Below are 25,682 nucleotides of genomic sequence, written 5' to 3' on the forward strand. Positions count from 1 at the left end.
GGGGTAATCATGTTGTTATGCCAAAAAAAGGTAGGGAAACTTTTGTGCAAGATTTACACAGTACCCATCCAGGCATTGACATGATGAAGGCCATTGCTTGGTCTCACGTTTGGTGGCCTAGCATTGACTCAGACTTGAAGTCATGCATGCATCAGTGCAACACTTGCATGCAACTGAGTAACGCTGAGTCTGTGGTCATGGCCATCCAAACCGTGGTCAAGGATCCACATAGACTTTGCTGGCCCCTTTCTCGGCAAAATGCTTTTAGTGGTAATGGACGCTTACTCCAAATGGATTGAATGCGTAATCATGTCATCCAGCACATCCACGGCCAGTATTGAAAGCCTCCGGGCCATGTTCGCCATCCATGGCCTGCCCGACGTCCTTTTCAGCGACAATGGACCGTGTTTCACCAGTTCGGAGTTCCATGAGTTTATGACCCGTAATGGCATCAAGCATGTCAGGTCTGCCCCTTTCAAACCGCGTCTAACGGTCAAGCAGAGCGGGCTGTCCAAACCATTAAGCAGAGCCTAAAACGCTTGACTCATGGCTCCCTACAGAGCCGCTTGTCCCGCATTCTGCTCAGTTACCGGACGAGACCCCACTCGTTCACCGGGGTCCCTCCTGCCGAGCTGTTAATGAAGCGAGGCCTCAGAACCAGGCTCTCCCTTGTACACCCGGATCTCAATGATCATGTCGAAACCAGAAGGCAACGGCAGCAATGGTACCACGATCGCGTGGCCGTATCATGTGACATTGCTGTTCGTGTCTCTGTGTTTGTCCTGAATTAGGGTTGTGGCACATCGACCAAACCAAACTGCGAAACTGCGATTCACAGACAACCCAGAACAAATTGAAGATGACATCATCATCGACCAACCAACACACATCCAACCGTCAGTTGACCCTTGTGTCATTCATGAAGACGAACCTACCATCCCGACAGTCCTGTCAGACCGACTGCTCCACAATGCAGCAATGGACTTACTAACTCGCCCAAGCTTGGGTTCGAACTGAGAAGATCAACCAGGGAGCAGAAGGCTCCCGACTGTCTCAATTTGTAAATACAACCTGTACCAAGGACTTTAGGGGGAATAGAAACATAGAAAATATGTGCATGAGTAGGCCATTCGGCCCTTCGAGCCTGCACCATCATTCAATAAGATCATGGCTGATCATTCACCTCAGTACCCCTTTCCTGCTTTCTCTCCATACCCCTTGATCCCTTTTAGTCGTAAGGGCCATAACTCCCTCTTAAATTCTTTATTAAGATGAAGAGTGACACAGTTAATTCAGAGACTAAGGTCCTGAACTTGGGGAAAGGTCACTTTGATGGTATGAGACATGAATTGGCTAGAATAGACTGGTGAGTGATACTTAAAGGGTTGGCGGTGGATAGGCAATGGCAAACATTTAAAGATCACATGGATGAACTTCAACAATTGTACATCCCTGTCTGGAGTAAAAATGAAATGGGGAAGGTGGCTCAACTGTGGCTAACAAGGAAAATTAAGGATAGTGTTAAATCCAAGGAAGGGGCATATAAATAGGCCAGAAAAAGCAGTAAACCTGAGGACTGGGAGAATTTTGTAATTCAGCAGAGGAGGACAAAGGGTTTAATTAGGAGGGGGGAAAATAGAGTCTGAGAGGAAGCTTGCTGGGAACATAAAAACTGACTGCAAAAGCTTTTATAGATATGTGAAAAGAAAAAGATTCGTGAAAACAAATGTAGGTCCCTTGCAGTCAGAGTCAGGTGAATTTATAATGGTGAACAAAAAATGGTGGTCCAGTTAAACAAGTACTTTGGTTCTGTCTTCACGAAGGAAGACACAATAACCTTCCGGAAATACCAGGGGACCGAGGGTCTATTGAGAAGGAGGAACTGAAGGAAATCCTTATTAGGCGGGAAATGGTGTTAGGGAAATTGATGGGATTGAAGACCGATAATTCCCCGGGGCCTGGTAGTCTGCATCCCAGAGTATTTAAGGAAGTAGCCCTAGAAATAGTGGATGCATTGGTGATCATTTTCCAACAGTCTATCAACTCTGGATCAGTTCCTATGGACTGGAGGGTAGCTAATGTAACACCACTTTTTAGGAAAGGAGGGAGAGAGAAAACGGGTAATTATAGACCAGTTAGCCTGACATCAGTAGTGGGGAAAATGTTGGAATCAATTATTAAGATGAAATAGCAGCACATTTGGAAAGCAGTGACGGGATCGGTCCAAGTCAGCATGGATTTATGAAAGGGAAATCATGCTTGACAAATCTTCTAGAATTTTTTGAGGATGTAAGTGGACAAGGGAGAACCACTGGATGTGATGTATTTGGACTTTCAAAAGGCTTTTGGCAAGGTCCCACACAAGAGATTGGTATGCAAAATTAAAGCGCGAGGTATTGGGGGTAATGTATTGACGTGGATAGAGAACTCGTTGGCAGACAGGAAGCAGAGAGTCGGGTCCTTTTCAGAATGGCAGGCAGTGACTAGTGGGGTGCCTCAGGGCTCAGTGCTGGGACCCCAGCTCTTTACAATATACATCAATGATTTAGATGAAGGAATTGAGTGTGATATCTCCAAGTTTGCAGATGACACTAAGCTGGGTGGCGGTGTGAGCTGTGAGGAGGACGCTAAAAGGTTGCAGGATGATTTGGACAGGTTGGGTGAGTGGGCAAACGCATGGCAGATGCAGTATAATGTGGATAAATGTGAGGTTATCCACTTTGGTGGCAAAAACACGAAGGCAAAATGTTATCTGAATGGCGGCAGATTAGGAAAAGGGGAGGTGCAGTGAGACCTGGGTGTCATGGTACATCAGTCATTGAAAGTTGGCATGCAGGTTCAGCAGGCGTTGAAGAAGGCAAATGGTATGTTGGCCTTCATAGCTAGGGGATTTGAGCAGCGGAGCAGGGAGGTCTTACTGCAGTTGTACAGGGCCTTAGTGAGGCCTCGCCTGGAATATTGTGTTCAGTTTTGGTTTGTAATCTGAGGAAGGATGTTCTTGCTATTGAGGGAGTGCAGTGACGGTTCACCAGACTGATTCCCGAGATGGCAGGACTGACCTATGAGGAGAGACTGGATCGATAGGGCCTGTGTTCACTGGAATTTAGAAGGATGAGAGGGGAACTCATAGAAACATATAAAATTCTGACGCAACTGGACAGGTTAGATGCATGAAGAATTTCTCGATGTTGGGGAAGTCCAGAACTAGGGGACATAGTCTAAGGATAAGGGCTAAGCCAGTTAGGACTGAGATGAGGAGAAACTTCTTCACTCAGAGAGTTGTTAACCTGTGGAATTCTCTACTGCAGAGAGTTGTTGATGCCAGTGTTGGCAGCCATGTTGAATCCTCACTTTGAGCATAAATAAACTGGAGTAAGGTCATGCCTGAACTAGCTCACCGTACTTAGCCTCGTGGAGTTATTCGATTCTTAACAGAGGCGGGTTTACAGTGGGATACCGGCCCGCTGTCAATCTTTTTGATTTTGAGAGCAGACCCGCCTCCAAACCCGCACACACAGGGCTGGTAAGATTCCGGCCTTGGTGTGGGTTATGATATGAGAAGCAGAGTTTTGGATGAGCTCTAATGTATGGAGTATAGATTGAAAAATATAGCAATTATCTCAAATACACAAGCACTAGAGGAAAATCCAGTTCAGGTTGTTGACATCCAAGAAGGTGACTTTGTTTTACAGTCAAATGTGTATTTAATACAGGGTAAAAGTGTTTTACGTAGACCTACTTTGAGTCAATATGTGAAGCCGGCTGATAGAAATGGGTGACCTAGAATGCTGAAGGGACACCTCTGTGCAATAAAGATAGTCTCTGCATGCTGCAATGGTATTTATACGTGCTTCAGACAGTGCAGTAACATTTCGGTGCAGTAATGTTTAATTGGGAAACTGACATGAAAATGTTCTACTTAATAAGTAATCTTGAACAATGAAATATACACATCCAAATGTTCACTATTTTAATGAATTGGTAGAGATTTCTGTTGTCTATTGTAACAAAGTAATTAATGCATTTAAAATAAATGAGCTAAAGAATTTGTTGAAAGGAATTTCACTCAAATGTGTCTGCTAATTTGCGAAAATGTTACACGGAGGAATTTCTGCCCCTAAGGGGAAAGGATTGCTGGAGTCGCTTTGTATTCTATTCATGATGTTGATTATACATATCAACCAGAGCAATTCTTCCTCCCATGTGAGACTTGTACATCATGTATTCAACATCGAGGGGTAAGAGTTCCTCTGGCCACTATGTGCTGCAATGTCGTATAAGCTTGTTACAAATATCAAACAAAGGCAATCTTCACAAAGGGGTCAATACACATTAACTCACAAATTACTGTTGGCAGGTTTAGCAGGTAAACAGTGAACATGTTTGGCATGACTGCAATGTCTGCTATTTTATCACAGGCATCACCCTGTTTATTTTAAATTAGTGAACACTTCCGGTAAAATAGTGGACGGGGCACGTCATGTGACCATGTTAAGCGTTCATTTGCTAATGTCGGTGGCAATAATAGTTAGGCTACAGGGACCAGAGGAATGTTTAAACCCCATCCCCAACAGTGGCTCTATTCTGTAAACTAATGTCACAGAGCAGAAAAGAATCATGGGAAGAATTAGATTGTTTTCACATACTGGGGATTGTGGAGAGATTGGATATTTTGTTTTTACTGCTTTGTTAACTTTGAATTATCCTATCATTGATATACATTATTAAAAATAGATTAACGAGAACACTTTTACTTACACGACAAATAACATTCACTTTTATTCTTGAAAAGATCCAAACATTCTGTTCTTTGTAAGTGGAAACCTGTTCCTACTTCAGATTTAAATTATGCAGTTCTTTATTATTTGTTGTCGAAGTAATTTTGAGATATATAGTTTTGAATTTTTGCAAGGATTTATTTGTGAATAATAATTTAGATGTGAAGAGTAATGTTATTGTAATGTATGCATCTGTGAGTATGCTCACAAGTTTCTGGAGCTGTTGCATTGTGAGTAGCTTAGCCAGTCAAGTCATGTTCATAAGATTCAATAAAACCCCAGTCAGTTGGGTCTCGGTCATCCATGATGAGGTATGCAGTTGTGAGCCTAGTGGATGAACTGGTAATGTGTAGTTTGATAAGCCTTTGTTAATAAACCAACTAGTTCTTAATAGCAATGTCTTGCAATGAATTTTTAAGCAAAGAACCCATGAAACAAATACAGTTATGAGACAAGTCGACATTAAAACCAATACATAGTTCGATTGTGTCTCTTTCCAATTTCCTTCTAGGACAGTTCATTATGAAGGCGGAGCAGTTTCCATTCATGCTCGATCCCTGTGGAGGCTAGAGACACTGAGGGTTGCGTAAGTAACAAACGTCATGATCGTTTCCTTTAATTCAATAAAAATTAGATGTTTCAATATGTTTTTTAGTTGAAAGGTTAAAACTGCAATCACTCAAAAGTTGAAGTAATTTTGAAAATGTTCAGAGGTGATGTAGAACTAATAGGGGTTGATTTTAATCCTGGGTGGATATTGGATGGGCAGCATGATTGCACTCGGCATGAGGCCCGAGCCATATAGAGGGCCGGGCTTTTTTACATTTTATAGGTAAATCAGGAGTCACAGGCAGCTTGCCAGCTGGAGTGGGGGTGGGGGGGACGTGAAATCCAGGGGTGGGTTGGTGGAATGGGCGTGCAGTGAATGTGAAGATTTTTGTGGGGCCATATGAGGCATTCATGCTCCTCCTGATCTCACAAAAATCTTTAAAGGGTTCCCTTTAAGCATTGCTGATTAGTCTGATCAATCCTTGGTACCAATGGGTGGAGCATGCATGGCGCACACTCTGCCCATTGATACCTCAAAATTGTCTTGGAGTCCTACACACATCATAGGACCCGAATTAGCATACTCAAAATAATCTCCTGTCTAAAGCAGGCAGGCGCCTGGGCTCTCATGTGGAGGCCTCCTGGTAAATGGCAGTGGGCATGAATGGTGCAGGAATGGGATGGGATGTGTATCCCCAGGATTTGTGGAGCACGACCGCCCCACTCCTGCCAACTGGGAAGACTTAGAATTGACTCCATTGAGTCTGTTCACATGAATTCCCTGCAGAGCAACAGACTCGCAACAAGTGTTTTTGGTGTTATAACAACTGTGAGAGGTTTTATCAGTGGTATTGCTAATAATTATATTATTTCATTGCTGCTGCACGTTTTTGCCTGTTATGCCAATTTTAACAGGTCCACACACAAGCATTAATGTTATTGCTAATTAAGGTGTTTATTTTAGATCAATTGCCACTTGCTCCCAATTTTCCAGGTTAAAACTCGTGCGATTAAAAAGAGCCAAAAAATACAAACCTTAACATGACATTGGAGAGTCAACTGCTGTACATAATTCTTCCATACAAATGGTTGGAGCTGGCTCCACAAGAATCTGCTGCTTTGATTTATGACAACCAGGGATTTGAATTAATCAGATATAGGGTTAAATGCAGCACATTATTCATTGCTGGCCTGGATGTCTCTTCTTTCCTATCCGCATTGTCCCTCATTCCAGGTCTACAGACTCTTGGGCAATCGGGATTGTCATCATAGACAGTCCCACGAAATCGAGGAAGACTTGCTTCCACTCTAAAAGTGAGTTCTCTGGTGACTGTACAATCCAATACGGGAATTACAGTCCCTGTCACAGGTGGGACAGACAGTCGTTGAAGGAAAGGGTGGGTGGGACTGGTTTGCCGCACGCTCCTTCCACTGCCTGTGCTTCATTTCTGCATGCTCTCGGTGACGATACTTGAGGTGCTCAGTGCCCTCCCGGATGCTCTTCCTCCACTTAGGGTGGTCTCGGGCCAGGGATTCCCAGGTGCTGGTGGGGATGTTGCACTTTCTCAAGGAGGCTTTGAGGGTATCCTTGAAACGTTTCCTCGTTGGTAATCCATTGAAGAACCTTTATTTTCAAAACTACTTGTGGCCCATGAATTTCCACAAGATGCGTTACTAATGTATCTCAGGCCATTTCCCACAGAGGGATGGAATCTGTAGGACACTGAACAATAATCAAAATACTGTTGATGTTGGAAATCTGAAACAAAAACAGGAAATCCTGGAAACACTCAGCAGTTCAGGCTGGTTCTTCTTAAATGCTGTTCATTTGTAATATTATTTCAGTTCCGATGAAGAGTTTACACCTGAAACATCAACTAACACGTGTTTTCTTGACAGATGCTGCCTGAACTTGCCGAGCGTCTCTGGTGTTTTCTGTTATTTTTGTTCATTCACGGGACGTGGGTGTCACTGGCATAGCCAGCATTTATTGCCCATCCCGAATTGCCCTCGAGAAGGCGTTGGTGAGGATTGCCAAGCCATTTTACAGGGCAGTTAAGGGACAACTATATTGCTGTGGGTCTGAATTCACATTTCGGCCAGACTGGGTAAGGACAGCAGATTTCCTTCCCTCAAGGACATTAGTGAACCAGATGGGTTTTTACGACAATCCGGTAGTTTCGTGGTCACCCGTCTGCCCGTCTTTTCGAAACATCAAGTACCCTGGAACATTTAATTCCCAACCTTGGTCATCTTGCAACCACGTCTCTGTAATGGCTGTTAGATCAAACCCATTTATTTCTATTTGTACAACTATTTTATCTATCTTGTTATGAATGCTCCGTGCATTCAGATAAAGATCCTTTAATTTAATTTTTTACCAGGATTCCCTGCTTTGACCTCATTCTCTGCTGCACTGCTACCATTAAACTCTCTGTCTCTTCCTGTCACACTCTGCTTATTTTTACCCAAATCGCTACACTGCTCTATTGCATTGACCTTTCTCTTTAGATATCTAAATTTCTCCTCACCAGACCAACCCCCCTCCCCCGCCATTTTTTAGTTTAAAGCCCTATCTACAGCCCTAGTTATTCAATTCGCCAGGACATTGGTCTCAGCCCATTTAAGTGGAGCCTGTTCCAACGGAACAGCTCCCTCTTTCCCCAGTGGCCCATGAATTAAAACCTCTTCCTCCCACGCCACTCTTTGAGCCACGTATTTAAATCTCTGATCTGCTTATCCCTATGCCAATTTCCGGTGGCTCGGGTAGTAATCCAGAGATTATTACCCTTGAGCTTCTGCTTATTAATTTAGACCCTAGCTCCTCCATCTCCCTCAGCCAAACCTCATTCTTAGTTCTACCTATGTCATTGGTTCCTACATGGACCACGACAACTGGATCCTCCCCCTCCCACTCCAAGTTCTTCTCTAGCCACAAGAAGATATCCTTAACCCTGGCACTGGGCAGGCAACACAACCTCTGGAACTCCGTTGTGGTGGCAGAGAACAATATCTGTTCCTCTGACTCAACTGTCCCCTACCACTACCACATTCCTTCTTTCTCCCCCCACTTGGATGGCCCCCTGTACCACGGTGTCATGATCAGTTTGCCCATCCTTTCTGCAGTCCTTTTCCTCAGCCATACAGGGAGCAAGTACCTCGTACCTGTTGGACAGGGTCAAGGGCTGAGGCTCCTCCATCACTGCATCCTGGGTGCCCATACCTTCCTGACTCGCAGTCACACCCTCCTGTCCCTGACCATTGATTAACTCTCAAGTACGATTGAACCGTAATTATGTAAAAAGGAAGAGAGTAGCAAAAATAAACATTGGTCCCCAGAAGCTCTTACAATTTGATATTTTATTTCTTGCTAGTTTTCTCTCATAGTCTATTTTTCCCTTTTTATCAAGTCAGTACCTGAAGCTGCAACCCCACATCACTAAGAAGGGATTAAGTACACACGGTAATTGGACCTTAATGAGGTGCTATTTACTTATTGAACATGTTTATTGAACATGTTTATTGCACTCAGTGCTGAATAGAGCAAGGTGTAACCCGCCACCAGTTAGAGTTTTTTTTATTAGTTCATGGGTTGTGGGTGTTGCTGGCAAGGCCAGCATATAGTCCATCCCTATTGCCTTGAGAAAATGGTGGTGAGCCGCCGCCTTGAACCGCTGCAGTCCTTGTGGTGAAGGTACTCCCACAGTGCTGATAAGGTGGGAGTTGCAGGATTTTGACCCAGCGGCGATGAAGGAACAGCGATATACTTCCAAGTCAGGATGGTATGTAACATGGAGAGGAATGTGGAGGTGGTGGTGTTCCCATGCACCTGCTGCCTTTGTCCTTCTCGGTGGTAGAGGTCGTGGATTTAAGAGGTGCTGCTGAAGAAGCCTTGGTGAGTTGCTGCAGTGCATCTTGTAGATGGTACACACTGCAGCCATGGTGCGCCGGTGATGGAGGGAGTGAATGTTTAAGGTGGTGGATAGGGTGCCAATCAAGCAGACTGCTTTGTCCTGGATGGTGTCGACCTTCTTGAGTGTTGGAGCTGCACTCATCCAGGCAAGTGGAGAGTATTCCATCACAGACCTTCCCTTTTGTTCTTTCCTTCCCTCCCCCTTTTTAGGGCCCCAGCACTTCCTTAAGAATCTGTTACATTTTGAATTATTGCCAGTTCTGACAAAGGGTCATCGACCTGAAACGTTAACTCTGTTTCTCTCCACAGATGCTGCCTGACCCGCTGAGATTTCCAGCATTTTCTGTTTTTATTTCAGATTTCAGCATCCGCAGTATTTTGCTTTTGTATTCCATCACACTGCTGACTTGTGCCTTGTAGATGGTGAAAAGGCTTTGGGGAGTCAAGAAGTGAGACACTCGCCACCGAATACCCAGCCTCTGACCTGCTCTTGATGTAGTTTTGTGGCTGGTCCAGTTAAGTTTCTGGTCAATGGTGACCCCCAGGATGTTGATGGTGGGGGATTCTTCTTTGATTAAGTATTGCAAGGTAATTGCACTTTAATGAGGTGCGAACTACTCACTGAACACCAGTTTCTGCCCGAAATACACAGACCGCTTATCTTGGTAATTGACCATAATGATAATGGTTAGCGCTTTTGGACCGATGTGAATAATTTCCTGATTTAAACCTGGGTGCATTATGTGGTAAGGATGGCATTTCTTTAAATACTATAATGGTGAAATTAACTGACATGAAAGAAAACTAGTCAAAGAAAAAAGTCAGCTTTGTGCTGCTGCACAACAATGTCTTCTTAACACCATCTGCTTGTTGATGGCAAATCATACATATGATTTGCCATTGTGTTTGTCCTTTCACTGATTTTATATCGAATAGGTATTATTTAGTTCTAATTGATTTCTCCTTGCAGATGGAGTGGAAGCCATATCAGATGGGGCCAGCCGTTCAGACTGAGACATGTAACAACAGGAAAGTACTTGAGCCTCATTGATGAGAAAGGCCTTCTTCTAATGGGCAAAGAAAAAGCTGATGTAAAAAGCACAGCTTTCTGTTTCAGATCATCCAAGGTACGCCAAAATAATTGCTTCGTAGTCTAATCGGATTGATGCTATTATTTAGTCTTTGGTACTGAAACCATTTTGTGTATTTCTACAAACTCCAGAACTGGGGCACATCGACTTAAGCTTAGAAGAGGAAAGCTGAATAGACAATTGAGGTTAAACTGCTTTACAGAGAGGGTGGTAATTGCATGGATTGGACTCCCCAGGGCAGCAGTGGCGGCAGATATCAGGAAAAAAAGGGAGAATTGGATAGATATTTGAGGGAGTGGGCATTGTTTTTAAGAGTGAAACATTGGGGTTAATTTTGACTTTGGACGATAGTAACACACAATATTGGCTCACCACTCGTTTAACATCTCTCCTGATTTTTGTTTCCAGTGACTTCAATGGAAATGAAAATAAGGAGAGGTGTTTAACGAATGGTCAAGCCAATATTGTGTGTTTCACACTAACGTTCAAAGTCAAAATTACCCCAATTATGCCGGGCCAATATGCTGGATGAAGGATCTCATAGCTGGTTTGTCGCTGATGCAGAGGAACTAAATCATAGTCAAAATTAGGTGATTCAGCTCACATTTCCTGCTATAATATCAATGATTTAGACAATTTGGCATAAACAAAACAGCTTTCTGGTGGATATCATTCCTGATTCTTCAAATTAAGAGTTATGTATAATTACTGGCCATCTGCACAGTTGAATTCATGATGATGAATTAATGTGTCTGTTTGCAGCCCAGTTGCCTCATGTCCTTTTGCTTCTATCCTGGAATCCTTTCCGTGGCTATAATAAGCTCTATTTACGGTGTGGCCATTCTTTGCAGCCTGCCGCAGCTAAAAAAATTGGACAAAGAAGATTTATTTTCAAGAGCCAGAAGCCCCCCACACGCACACACACATACATGTGCTAATATGTTGCAGTTGGGTGCCATGTTTTTGACATTATATACGTGGAGTAATTTCAGCAACAGCATTTAGTGTGTCGTAAACACATCGCTTATCTTAGCATAAATTAAATATTGAAGGGTATTAAATCATAGGAGACTCTTTGGAAAAGAAACTTGACAAGGTTCCACAAGGATGACTTTTATGAAAAATAAGGGCTCAAGAAATGAAAGATGAAATAATTTATTGGTGTTTGACCTAAAAATATCTTGTATTTATAGAAAACACGGAGTATTGATTAATTGACATAACTTGCAATAACTAGTTCCTTTTTACTGGTGACGGGCCATAGCTCATAAGTTTATGCTGCCGCCAAGATTGAAAAATGTCGGGAAGAAACAAAGATAAGTCAAGTAGTAGTGGTTGTTGAGCAATACCCGGCTTGGGATTCAAAGAACTGTAGATTGTAGGAGGGAGGTAAGGACTTTCACAGTTTGAGGTCCTGGGAAAGAATGAGTTTGAGTAGGAAAGATGCAATGGAGCCGATTTTCAGCTGTCCCATTTACAAATTGTCCAGCCATTAAAAATGGCTGCGAAACGTCAGCCACTCCTTAGGTATCCAAGGCCTGCCTGATGTGATTTTCCAAAACAGCCTGGAAGTTTTTTGGGGGGCTTTTCTTGGCCCCACAGAAATACTGTGGCCCACTCCCAGACATTGAGTAGCCCTCCTGCCTCCCTCCTCCCCCGCCCCCCCCCCCCACATAGTGATTGTCCCATTCCGTTTACCGCTGACATCTGGTTTGCCTTGCTCAAGGAACTGTCGAATTTCCAATTCCCCGTTTTGCTAAGTTGCCCACCATTGCTCCTTGAACTCATGGCTGCTCATCGACAGTATTCTATTGAAGCCTGACTCTGAAGATGGTTTGTGCCTCTAGCTGAATCCATCGGACTGGCCCGAGGAAGCACCGCAGGGCAACGATTCAAAATCAACCCAATTAGTCTTGATTTCCAGATTAAGGAAGAGAGTGTAGGATAGCATTCAGAAAAGCAATGGCAATGTTATATAGAGAAAGATATGAAAGTATATGATTGTTATAATAGAGAAAGATATGAAAGTATATGATGGAGGGAATGAGATTGGAGGCTAAAGGTTGGAGAAGAATCACCTCTCAAATTATAAGCATTTTCTTGTATCATGAAGGATCATGGAGAGGTGACAAAGTGCTGCAGAAATGGGAGCAGTATTGAAGGTAGAGTTCCCATTCCACATGGCCACAGTCACTAATATGGAACAACTGCTGGGAGGCTGGCCACTAGACCAGAGATCTTTCTTGACAAACCTCTGCCACTTTTGCACTTCATAATACCTTTACCCTGTCTCTTAGTGTGCCGACTGTGCTCTTACCCATTAGAAGCGAAGGCTACATTTAAATACTATAATACTGTATAATCTCTTATTAAAGAAAACCAATTTATGGTTGCAACCCTCCAATAACCTTGATCCATAGGTGGTTGGGGTAATGTTATGCGTCTCATTAACTTGGCACCCACCTTGGTTGGACCACACTTGGAGTACTGTGTGCAGTTCTGGTCTCCACACTCAAAAAAGATATTGAAACACTGGAGAAAGTGCTGAGAGGATACAACTGTCAGGAAAGATTGAACAGGCTGGAACTCTTTTCTCTGGAAAATCGAAGACTAAGAGGAAATCTAATAGAGGCTTTAAAATTCTGAAGGTGTTCGATAGGATGGATGTGGAAAAACTGTTTTCACTTGTGGGTGAATCCAGAAAAAAGATACATAAATATAAGATAGCCACTTACAGATCAAAAAAAGAATTTAGGATACATTTCTTTGCACACAGAGTGGTGACAATGTGGAACTCACTGCCACCTGGAGTGGTTGAAGCAGATGGCAATGATGCATTTATCAGAAGGTTTGCTGCATACATCAGGGAGTAGGGAATAGAGGGATACAAGAGGGTAAGTTGGGAAGAGATAATTAGAGTGGGAGAAGTCTCGTTTGGAGTATAAACTCCAGTATAGACCAGTTGGGCTGAATGACCTGTTTCTGTGCTGTAGATTTTATATAATACACCTAACAGTACGTGGCCATCAATCAACCGATCATAAGTCACTTCTGTGACATCAGGGTGTGATTCCTAACTGTGGCCATTATGTGGGGCTGCAGCAGCCATCTTATTCAAGCACAGTGGACATCTTAATTATGGATCCTAAAGGTAATTTCCCCAAGTCTCCTCGAAAACAGAAATAACATATCAAAACAGTCAAAATGTCAGGCAACACACTTTGCTGACCACAAGAACACTCATAGCCCCCATCCGAAGGACTGTTTCATACTAATACATGCCAAAACAATGGATCAACAACCTGACACTTCAGATGGCAATAAAAAGCTGAAACGCTCTTGAATTCATCAGCAAGCTGAACTGTGCATCAATACATAGAGGGTCAGTGGACCTTGCATGAAAGTTTTCCTCAATGTTTTGCTTGTACTGAGGCACCATGTAATCGCGATCCAGTAAGTTGGCTGAAACGGTAATCGAATGCCCTTTGGATCCATGTGTGTCTCCTCCACCCCATTGAATGCTTTTCCAAGAGCGAGATGGGAAAAACTTATTAAAGCCCTCAATCGCCACTGAGCTGAAATGCTTGATCGGCCAATGAAATTTATGAATACTCACCCCTGCAACATAAGGCATAGTCTTCCTCAGTGAAACAAATATGTAAGAAATGCATAAGACTTAGCCACTCCCTCTTTACTCCCTCTGTTTTGCCCCCCGCTTTCTTTGCGTTCTACACATTCTTCCTCCCAAGTTTGCATATCCTTCCTCAGAAAGCCAAGGCTAATGAATAAGGAAAAAGATTCTGAGATCATATGAAAATGACCATTGAGTGTAAAATTTGAGCATTGAGTATAGATTTGAGCATTCAGTATAACTATAATCAAGTTATACTCACCAGCAGGACTGTATACACATTGTCACCAAAGATATTGCAATAAATAAGCCCATTCTATGAATTGAATAGACTGTTTATAAGTTTGTCCATTCCTTGGTGATTTACCTTCTTAATGAAATACAGTTCTCCTTAATGGCCGCCTCCTGAATAATTTAAGTAAGCTAAAATGCTTTTTTCTTTCCTCATGACTGTTTGCGGCATAAATTTATTAGTTTTGTGATGTGTCGTGATTTGATCATTTCTACACATGAGAAAGCCTTGAGAGATGTCATGGCATGTCTAATTGAAGGGTATCACATTATCTAATGTCAGCAAAATTGAATTTCCCTGAGGAAAAATACAGGATTGTTGCCAATTGAAGATATGTGGAATGATGTGTGTTCTTGTAGGATACATCGGAATAGCACCATATTTTTGTAACTTTGTGGTTAAGTTACATACATTTTACATACACTGTATTTTTTAAATATTGAGCATAGCTTAGTCTAAAATAGACTTTTGGAGGTAGAAATGCACTCCCGCTGAAAACCTGATGCACCGTTTTCAAAGTGTTTTTATCGTCGCGTCTGACGAGGTAGATTCTTGATCGATTTTCAGTTCTTTGGCAATTTTTTTGGAGCGGACCGGAAGTCGGTCATAATGGGGGCTGAAGTGCGGCGGTAAGTCAGTACTCTAGAGAGGTGGAAATGGAGGTGGGACAGAGACTCCACTGTCAGTCAACGGCGGAGCGGTGCTGACGTCAGTGCATGTGTGCGTCACCACATCTCTCCCCTCATTTAAAGGGGAGAGAACCAGCGATTATTTAGCTTTGGGCCACCAGGGAGGGTTTCGGCCGGGTCAGCGGCCTGGCACCGAAGAGGGGATGCCAGGCTGCCTGTTGGCAGCCCGGCCGAACCTGGGGCCGTAATTGTCCGGCCGATCGGGAAGTTGGCCAGCAACAAAAAACATGGCGGCCACGGCAGTGCGCCCTCCCCATGAAGGGCTGCTGTGCTGCCAAGGCTCACAGAGTGAAAGGAAGGTGCACCGACAGAAAAAGCTGTCGGGGGCACCGCGTGGCGGATCTATGATTTTTCTAGCTAAATTTTGCTGGGGGTGCCATGGAGGTGCTGGAGATCGGCGGAGCGCCCTTTGATGACACATTTAGGACAGTCAGCAGCAGCGGGGCGGAAGTGGGAACCGGCAGAAAACCCCCCCGAGATGAATTTCGATCGTGGCGGCCATTGGACCAGAAGTCGATGGCCACTCAACGCTGCTGCTTTCTGGCGGTATGTGGCCTTTTTGGGAGGCTGAATTTTGGCCCCTTGGACGCTAAGCCAGAGGGTTGTGCATTGCACAGTGAAGGAGTAATTTGCACGGTGCAGACTTATGTGGTTATGGAATGCTCCTTCTCTGAGAGAAGAAATAGCTATCATTACATAATTCCTTGTAGCTACTGCAGAGCAGTAGCTGTTTAGAGTCACAGTATTCCATCTTACCTGTGAGAAGAAGCAGCAGTGGATGTCCAATCAACAGATTAGTCACATAATCTTAAACGTGCAAGACAATTGTACACTTATGTCGGTCTTTCAGTATTTGCTCTCTACAGAGGTTCTTGATTCTCGTTTTCTGTTTCCAAGCATTTCTCTGGCACAACACATTCCTTGTATTGGAGACAGACTTTGCTCTTCTTCTGTGAGATTGCAATGGCTTGTTTCTCTGATTAAACCAAAGACATGGCTGACTTATTGTGGAAAAATAAAGACCATTCATTTTAGTGCAATTCGTAGTGAACTACACAAAGAATATAAAAGGACTTAATACAACAAATTAAAAAAGACAAAGCATCTTTTGAGGCATTTTTATCAGCAAGAAAAAGTTCATGTTGATCTTAAAAAACTTACTAAAAAGAAAAGTTGCTTGGCATCCCTAGACTTCCTGCCCGAGATCAGGAACTCATCTGTCACAGACAAATCTGTGATGCACAGTGTTTTAGTGTTGCGATTTACAATATCATCAATGTGCTTCGGTTTTCTGGTTTTAATAAAACAACTGCATGGTTTCCCTAGTTGCTAAACAATTATTAAAATACCTGTTTCAATGCATTTTTTTGCTGGTACACCTTGGTGCTTGCCATGACCCTTGTGAACAGTGTATGCTGTAACTGCTAGCACATACACCACAAACAAAATAACACTGTTTTGTTTATGAGCAAATTTGCATAGGGTAAATAAGATCAGAGAGTTAAACATGTGGCTCAAAGACTGGTGTGGGAGAAATGGGTTTTGGTTTGTGGGACACTGGCACCAGTATTAGGGTAAGAGGGAGCTGTTCTGTTGGGATGGGCTCCACTTAGACCGTGCTGTGACTAGGGTCCTGGCGAATCAAATAACTAGGGCTGCAGAGAGGGCTTTAAACTAATAAGTGGTGGTGTGCGGGTGGGGGGCGGGGAGCGGAGGATTCAGCTGAGCGGAAATTTAAAAAGTCAAAGAAGCAATAGAGCAGGGTAGCACTGGGGGAAATGAAAATCAGAGCATGCCAGGAAGGGGCAGAATGTATAAACATAAAGGTGAATCAGAAAGTGGGGTCAAAGCAGGAAAAAATGGTGTTTAAAAAAACAAATTTAAAAGCTCTTTATTTGAATGCACGCAGCATTCGTAACAAAATAGATGAGTTGACGGCACAAATAGATACAAATGGGTCTGATCTGATGGCCCAGCAAGGTGACCAAGGCTGGGAACTAAATATTCAATGGTATTTGACAATTCGGTGGGACAGACAAAGGAAAAGGAGGTGGATTAGCACTGTTAATAAAGAATGAGATCAGTGCATTAGTGAGAAACGATATTGGCTCAGAAGATCAAGATGTTGAATCAGTTTGGGTGGAGATAAGGAATAATAAGGGAAAAAAAGGTTGTTGGTGGTGTAGTCTATAGGCCCCCTAACAGTAGCTACACTGTAGGGTGGAGTATAAATCAAGAAATAATGGAGGCTTGTAAAAAAGGAATGACAATGATCATGGGTGATTTAAGCCATCATATTGATTGGACAAAGCAAATTGGCCAGGGTAGCCTTGATGAGGAGTTCATAGAGTGTATCCGGGATAGTTTCCTTGAACAGTACATTGCGGAACCAACCACTAAGCAGGCTATCTTAGATCTAGTACTGTGCAATGAGGCAGGATTAATAAATGATTTCATAGTAAAAGATCCTCCAGGAATGAGTGACCACAACATGATTGAATTTCAAATTCAGTTGGAGGGTGAGAAAGTTGGATCCCAAACCAGTGTCCCAAGCTTAAATAAAGAAGATTACAAAGGTATGAAGGCAGAGTTGGCTAAAGTGGACTGGGAAAATAGACTAAAGAATGGGACTGTTGATGAGCAGTGGCAAACATTTACGGAGATATTTCATAACTCGCAACAAAAATATATCCCAATGAGAAGGAAAGACTGTAAGAGAAGGGATAACCATCCGTGGCTAACTAAGGAAATAAGAGATGGTATCAAATTGGAAACAAGGGCAGATAATGTGGCCAAGTCTAGTGGGAGGCCAGAGGATTGAGAAACTTTTAAAAGCCAGCAAAGAATGACTAAAAAATAAATAAATAGAGGGATGATAGATTATGAAAGTAAACTAGCCAAAATATAAACACAGATAGGAAGAGTTTCTACAGGTACATAAAAAGGAAAAGAGTGGCTAAAGTAAATGTTGGTCCCCTCGAGGATGAGACTGGGGAATTAATAATGGAGAACAAGGAAATGACAGAGACGTTGAACAAATATTTTGTATCGGTCTTCACGGTAGAAGACACTAAAAACATCCCAATAGTGGATACTCAAGGGGCTGTAGGGAGGGAGGAACTTAATACTATCATTATCACTAAAATAAGTTGTACTTGGTAAAATAATGGACTAAAGGTGGACAAGTCCCCTGGACGTGATGGCTTACATTCTAAAGTCTTAAAAGAAGTGGCTGCAGAGATAATCTACCCAAATTCCCTGGATTCTGCGGAGGACCCAGTGGATTGGAAAGCCTCAAATGTAATGCCCCTATTTAAAAAAGGAGGCAGACAGAAAGCAGGAAACTATAGACCAGTTAGCCTAACATCTGTCATTTGGAAAATGCTGGAGTCCATTATTAAGGAAGCAGTAGCAGGACATTTGGAAAAGCATAATTCAATCAAGCAGAGTCAGCATGGTTTTATGAAAGGGAATTTATGTTTGACAAATTTGGTGGAGTTCTTTGAGGATGTAATGAGCAGGGTGGATGAGGGGGAACCAGTGGATGTGTATTTAGATATCTAGAAGGCATTCGATAAGGTGCCACATAAAAGGTTACGGCACAAGATAAAAGCTCAAGGGGTTGGGGGTAATATATTAGCATGGCTAGAGGATTGGCTAACTAACAGAAAACAGAGAGTCGGGATATATGGGTCACTTTCCAGTTTGCAAACGGTAACTAGTGAGATGCCACAGGGATCGGTGCTGCACCACAACTATTCACAATCTATATTAATTATGTGAATGAAGAGACCGAGTGTAATGTAGCCAAGTTTGCTGATGGTACAAAGATCGGTGGGAGAGCAAATTGTGAGGAGGATACAAAAAAATCTGCAAAGGGATATAGACAGGCTAAGTGAGTGGGAAAACATTTGGCAGGTGGAGTATAATGTGGGAAAATGTGAGGTTATCCACTTTGACAGAAATAATTGAAAATCAAATTATTATTTAAATGGAGAAAAATTGCAAAAGTGCTGCATTGCAGAGAGTGGGTGTTCTTGTGCATGAAACACAAAAAGTTAGTATGCGGGTACAGCAAGTAATCAGGAAGGCAAATGGAATGTTGGCCTTTATTGCAAGGGGGATAGACTATAAAAGCAGTGAAGTCCTGCTACAACTGTACAGGGTATTGGTGAGGCCACACCTGGAGTACTATGTACAGTTTTGGTCTCCGTATTTAAGGAAAGATATACTTGCATTGGAGTCTGTTCAGAGAAGATGCACTGGGTTGATTCCAGAGATGAAAGGGTTGACTTATGAAGATAGGTTGAGTAGGTTGGGCCTATACTTATTGGAGTTCAGAAGAATGAGAGGTGACCTTATTGAAACATATAAGATAATGAGGGGGCTCGACAAGGTGGATGCAGAGAGGATACTTTCACTCTTAGGGGAAACTAAAACTACGGGACATAGTCTCAGAATAAGGGGCCGCCCATTTAAAGCTGAGATAAGGAGGAATTTCTTCTCTCAGAGGGTTGCTAATCTGTGGAATTCTCTGCCCCAGAGAGCTGTGGAGGCTGTGTCATTGAATATATTTAAGGCGGAGATAGGCAGATTTTTGAGCAACAAGGGAGTAAAGGGTTATGAGGAGCGGGCAGGGAAGTGGGGCTGAATCCATGATCAGATCAACTATGATCATATTGAATGGCGGAGCAGGCTCGAGGGGCCAAGCTGCTGCTCCTATTTCTTGTGTTTTTATGTGTTCTTAAACACCAATTCATACTGTTACAGGGACAAAATACAATTTATTCGAATGCGAAAGTAGTAATGCAAAATGCAGACGCTTGAGTTTTATGCATTGGGCTTAGAAAATACTTAATTATTTTCCTACTGTTAGATAGATCTCTTCTGTCCATTTTGTTACCAGCACCTCGATGTGAATGCAGCGAGTACAGCGTAACATATTGCTTGTTTCCCAATCTGTTACAATTGTTGCACATGTATAGTAATGTGCCAGATGTCACTGTAGCACATTGATTACAGTAGTCCTCCTATTCACTTCAGGGTGGCATGGTTGATGTGTGCTTCCTCCATACTCGATGACTCGCCATCAATTAAAGTTTGGTCAGGCTTTTCCTACAAAATAACGTGCCAAAAACTTTACACATACAATTAATTACCTTTAATAATTGCTTGATCGCACCGTCATATGGACAACATCTCCAGAACGTTGGGAAGAAATGAAAGAGTAGGGTCAACTTGATCCAAAAACTCGCCAGATCCACATGGGGAGCAGACTCAATCCCTCCGTACAGCAGCACTCACCCCGGTGTACTCTACAGCGGAGTACTGTTCTCCAACATGGCTATCAAGTCCGCTTGTCTAATCGTTGATGTCCAGCTGAATTCTACTTCTTCTGCTGCTTCTTTTTGTATGGTAGAAGCAAAGCAAATCAAACATCAATATCCAAGTTGGCTATCCAGGCCAAAGCTTCCAGTGTAACAGCGTGGATATCTTGTAGGCTGCCTGCGAATTTCCTCTGAGGGCAGTGCTCAATGATGTGCTCCAGGGTCTGATTTAGGAGCTACACAGTCACATGATGGGGATGCTTTAATCTTCCATCTATGGAGAAGGTGGGAGCATCTATCATAACCGTTTCTGAGGCGGTTGATGGTTGTCCACTGCTCGCGGGGAAGGTTTGATCCTTCAGATTGTACTGTGGGGTCCTCTGTAAGGAATCCATTCCATATGTCGCAGTTCTTCCAAGCATTTCGCCATCGATCATGAAGGCTGAGGGGAGATCGCTGAAGTGCTTTGGCTACGGTCCAAAAAGGCCTTCTAGATTTGAGACGGGTTGGTGGTCGGTTGCTCAAATCATCTTGGATCGGCATGTCTTTGCTGGTGTAGTGGTTGTATTCTCTGAAGACTGCATATTTGCAGCATAGGTGTGGTAGTGCGATGTTTGCAAGCATGGGGATCCAAGGTGTTGGTGTCGATAAAAGCATACTGGTGATAATTCTCAGTAGAATTCAGCTGGACATCAACGATTAGACAAGCGGACTTGATAGCCATGTTGGAGAACAGTACTCCGCTGTAGAGTACACCGGGGTGAGTGCTGCTGTACGGAGGGATTGACCATCTGCTCCCCATGTGGATCTGGCGAGTTTTTGGATCAAGTTGACCCTACTCTTTCATTTCTTCCCAACGTTCTGGAGATGTTGTCCATATGACGGTGCGATCAAGCATGACCCCTAAATAGGAGGGGTTTTTGGCATGGTTCACCTCTACGCCGCAAAAGGAGACTTTCAAAGCTTGGTTTGCTTGCTGGGTATTGAGGTGGAATATCAAGGTAACAGTCTTTTGCGGGTCTGGCCGGTGCCGCCATCAGCGGAAGTAGGCCTCCATCCTCTGTAAATCACTAGTCAGGGTCTCGTCGGTGATCGACAGATTCATGTTTTGCGTGGACAAGGCAATGTCATCAGCATATGCGAACTTGCGGGACTCTGTTTCAGGCAAATCACTGGTATAAACATTGAATAACATGGGTGCCAGGACAGAACCTGATAGGTCCTTACTACACAGTATAAATGCACACGAGGCCCATGCTTGAGAGAAGGTCAGTCTGTGACCTGTCCTTTATTCCTTAGCACTCAAGTGATGAAGGTGGGTGGAGCTTCCCCTTTTATACCTGAAGGTCCAGGTTAGGAATGTCTCCCACCTAGTGGTCAGTGTTCTCACGGTGTGCAACTTAGGTCAGTTTATACATGGGTTACAATGCTGGTTGAATACATGACATCACCTCCCCCCCCCCCCCCCAAGTCTTATTGGGATCACAGATTGAGTCTCTCTGGTGGTTTACGCTCCCTTGTAGAGCGCCTGAGTTGGGGCTCTGGTTGTTGGGCGCTGGCCTGAGTGTCTGCTGTTTGCAGTGCCTCAGGCCTGTCCGGACTGCCCACAGTGACTGGGCTCTCCTCCCTTTGGTTCCGGTGTTCGGTCACCTGTGGTGGAGTGAACTCTATATCGTGTTCTTCCTCTGCTTCTTCTATGGGGTTGCTGAACCTCCTTTTTGTTTGATCCACATGTTTGCGGCAGATTTGTCCATTGGTAAGTTTAACTACCAGAATCCTATTTCCCTCTTTGGCAACCACAGTGCCTGCGAGCCATTTGGGCCCTGCAGCGTAGTTGAGGACAAAAACAGGATCATTTACATTAATACATCGCGCCCTCGCATTCCTGTCATGGTAGTCACATTGTGACTGGCGCCTGCTCGCGACAATTTCTTTCATGGTGGGGTGTATAAGGGATAATCGGGTTTTGAGCGTCCTTTTCATTAGTAGCTCTGCGGGTGGAACCCCTGTGAGCGAGTGTGGTCGGGATCTATAGGCCAACAGGAGGCGTGATAAGCGGGTTTGTAGGGAACCCCCTTGGAATCTGAGCATCCCCTATTTGATTATCTGCACTGCTCGTTCTGCCTGGCCGTTTGAGGCCGGCTTGAACGGTGCTGTTTTGACATGGTTAATTCCATTGCCTGCCATGAAGTCCTGGAATTCAGTGCTTGTGAAGCACGGGCCATTGTCGCTGACCAAGATGTCCGGTAGACCGTGGGCGGCGAACATTGCCCGTAGACTTTCTACCGTGGCAGAGGATGTGCTTGAATTTAAAATGTCACACTCGATCCATTTGGAGTAGGCGTCTACTACAACCAAAAACATTTTTCCCATGAAAGGACCTGCGTAGTCCACATGGATGCGTGACCAAGGCTTGGCGGGCCATGGCCAGGGGCTAAGGGGGGCTTCCCTGGGGGCATGGCCCAGCTGTGCACACGTGTTGCACCTGTCAACACAAAGTTCCAGATCTGCGTCGATCCCTGGCCACCAAACGTGTGACCTGGCAATTGACTTTATCGTGACAATGCCCGGGTGCCCATTGTGGAGTTCTCTGATGAACACCTCTCTGCCCATCTGGGGCATGACTAAGCGGTTTCCCCACAGTAGGCAATCGGCCTGAATCGAGAGTTTATCCTTGCGCCTGTGAAATGGTTTAAATTTCTCAGGGCATGCCCTGTACGTGGCTGCCCAGTCCCCAATCAGGACACATTTCTTGACTGGAGACAATAGCGGGTCTCTATTTGTCCAGACTTTAATCTGACGGGCTGTCACGGGTGAGCCTTCGCTTCCGAAAGCTTCAACAGCCATGACCATCTCAGCACCATGCTCGGTAGCCCCCTCAGTGGTGGCTAGTGGGAGCTTGCTGAGTGCATCGGCGCAGTTTTCGGTGCCCGGCCTGTGCCGAATTGTGTAGTCATAGGCAGCTGACGTGAGTGCCCACCTCTGTATGCGGGCCGATGCATTTGCATTTATGGCCTTGTTGTCGGCCAAAAGGGACGTTGGAGGTTTGTGATCTGTCTCCAGCTCAAATTTCCTGCCAAACAGGTACTGGTGCATTTTCTTTACCGCATATACACATGCGAGCGCCTCCTTTTCTACCATCCCGTAGCCCCTTTCTGCCTGGGACAGACTCCTGGAGGCATAAACTACCGGCTGTAACTGACCCTTGGCATTGACATGCTGCAACACACACCCGACGCCATAGGACGACGCATCGCACGTTAACACAAGTTTCTTACATGGGTCATATCGCATTACCAGATTGTTGGAACATAACAAATTGCGTGCTCTATTAAAAGCCCTTTCCTGGCTGTCCCCCCAGACCCATTCGCGACCTAACGTAGGAGCACGTGTAGCGGCTCTAGCAGCGTGCTCAATTTGGGAAGAAAGTTACCAAAATAGTTCAGGAGCCCCAGGAACCAACGCAGCTCCGTCGTGTTACGGGGTCTGGGTGCTCTCTGAATCACTTCCGTCTTGGTCGCAGTAGGGCTGACCCCATCTGCTGCTACCCTCATCCCCAGGAATTCTACCTCTGGAGCTAGGAAGACGCACTTCGCCTTTTTCAGTCGCAGACCTACCCGGTCCAGTCTGCGTAGCACCTCCTCCAGGTTGTGGAGGTGTTCTTCAGTATCGTAACCCGTAATGAGGATGTCGTCCTGAAAAACCACCGTCCCTGGAATCGACTTGAGGAGGCTTTCCATATTTCGTTGGAAGATCGCGGCGGCCGAGCGAATCCCGAACGGGCATCTGTTGTACTCAAACAACCCCTTGTGTGTCGTGATGGTGGTTAGCTTCTTCGACTCACTCGCCAGCTCCTGGGTCACGTAAGCTGAGGTCAGGTCCAACTTTGAAAAAAGTTTGCCACCGGATAGCATCGCAAAGGGGTCCTCCGCTCTCGGTAGCGGGTACTGGTCTTGGAGTGACACCCGATTGATGGTGGCCTTGTAATCACCACATATCCTGACCGACCCATCCGCCTTGAGCACCGGCACAATCGGGCTCGCCCAGTCACTGAATTCGACTGGCGAGATGATGCCTTCCCTCAACAGGCAGTCCAATACGCCTTCTATCTTTTCCCGCATCACGTATGGCACCGCTCTGGCCTTGTGGTGTACTGGTCTGGCGTCCGGCTTTATGTGAATCACTACCTTGGCCCCCATGAAAGTGCCAATGCCGGGTTGAAATAATGAGTCAAATTTGTCCAGGATCTGTGAGCATGATGCTCGCTCCACAGAGGAAATTGCATTGACATCGCCCCATTTCCAGTTCATGACAGCAAGCCAACTCCTCCCCAGTAGTGCGGGACCGTCCCCTGGGACAATCCAGAGTGGCAACCTGTTCTCTGAATCTTTGTGGGTCTTGACTGCCGTGGCGCTGCCTAGCACCGGAATGATCTGCTTTGTGTAAGTCCGTAGCTGTGCGTCGATCGGCGATAATTTTGGCCTCCTGGCCTCGGATGCCCACAACTTTCCGAACTGTTTGATACCCATCAGGGACTGGTTGGCACCCGTGTCTAACTCCATTGATACTGGGATGCCATTGAGGAGCACTTTCACCATTATTGGTGGCGTCCTGGTGTATGAACTGTGTACGTGCTCCACATGAACTCGCTGAACTTCAGCTTCCAGCGATTTCCCCCAGTGTCCATTTCTGCAATTTCTGCAGGTATTTTGCTCATCTCTGCAAACTCCGGCTGAATGTATGCCTCCACGCCTCCAGCATGCGTTGCGGTTTGAAACAAAAAGTCCCTTGCCAGTCGATCGTCCCTGACTGCCCCTGTTATTGTCCTTGAGTGCACCATTAACAGGTGTTGGTGACCCCATTACTGGCCGCATTGTCCCTTGCAATGGCATGAATCGCTGTTCAGCTTGCCATTGTCTCTGTCGAACTCCCCCTCTGGGTTCGACTACATGTTGGGGCATGCCTGACTGCCCTTGTCTGCCTGGAGAACTGTGTGCTGCTTTAACAATGTTGAATCTCTGTCCCAACCATTCCTTAACACAGTATCTCTCGTCTGTTCTGCTAGTGGCCATGCTCGCGTGGTTTAAATCCCAGTTTCTTGTCGCCATTGATACGTCCTTACTACTCAGTATAAATGCACACGAGGCCCATGCTTGAGAGAAGGTCAGTCTGTGACCTGTCCTTTATTCCTTTGCACTCAAGTGATGAAGGTGGGTGGAGCTTCCCCTTTATACCTGAAGGTCCAGGTTAGGAGTGTCTCCCACCTAGTGGTCATTGTTCTCACAGTGTACAACTTAGGTCAGTTTATACATGGGTTACAATGCTGGTTGAATACATGACAGAACCCTGTGGGAGTCCATTGTTTATTGTCCTATGTCGGCTCTTCTGGGTGACAGAGTACACATGGAAACA

The 25,682-nt window shown here is 44.6% G+C and overlaps 1 protein-coding gene across 1 annotated transcript in view; it reads left to right on the top strand.

Annotated features, from left to right (window-relative positions):
• The window catches only part of ryr2a (ryanodine receptor 2a (cardiac)), a 924,147-nt gene that overhangs the window by 243,976 nt on the left and 654,489 nt on the right, over nt 1-25,682 (top strand). Inside the window, exons 11-12 of the mRNA XM_070890953.1 lie at nt 5,290-5,364; nt 10,211-10,367. Of these exons, the coding sequence (XP_070747054.1) occupies nt 5,290-5,364; nt 10,211-10,367 (232 nt within the window). The remainder of the gene's footprint in view (nt 1-5,289; nt 5,365-10,210; nt 10,368-25,682) is intronic.

This window comes from Pristiophorus japonicus, chromosome 9 (assembly GCF_044704955.1).
Source record: "Pristiophorus japonicus isolate sPriJap1 chromosome 9, sPriJap1.hap1, whole genome shotgun sequence".
NCBI classification, from domain to species: Eukaryota; Metazoa; Chordata; class Chondrichthyes; family Pristiophoridae; genus Pristiophorus; species Pristiophorus japonicus.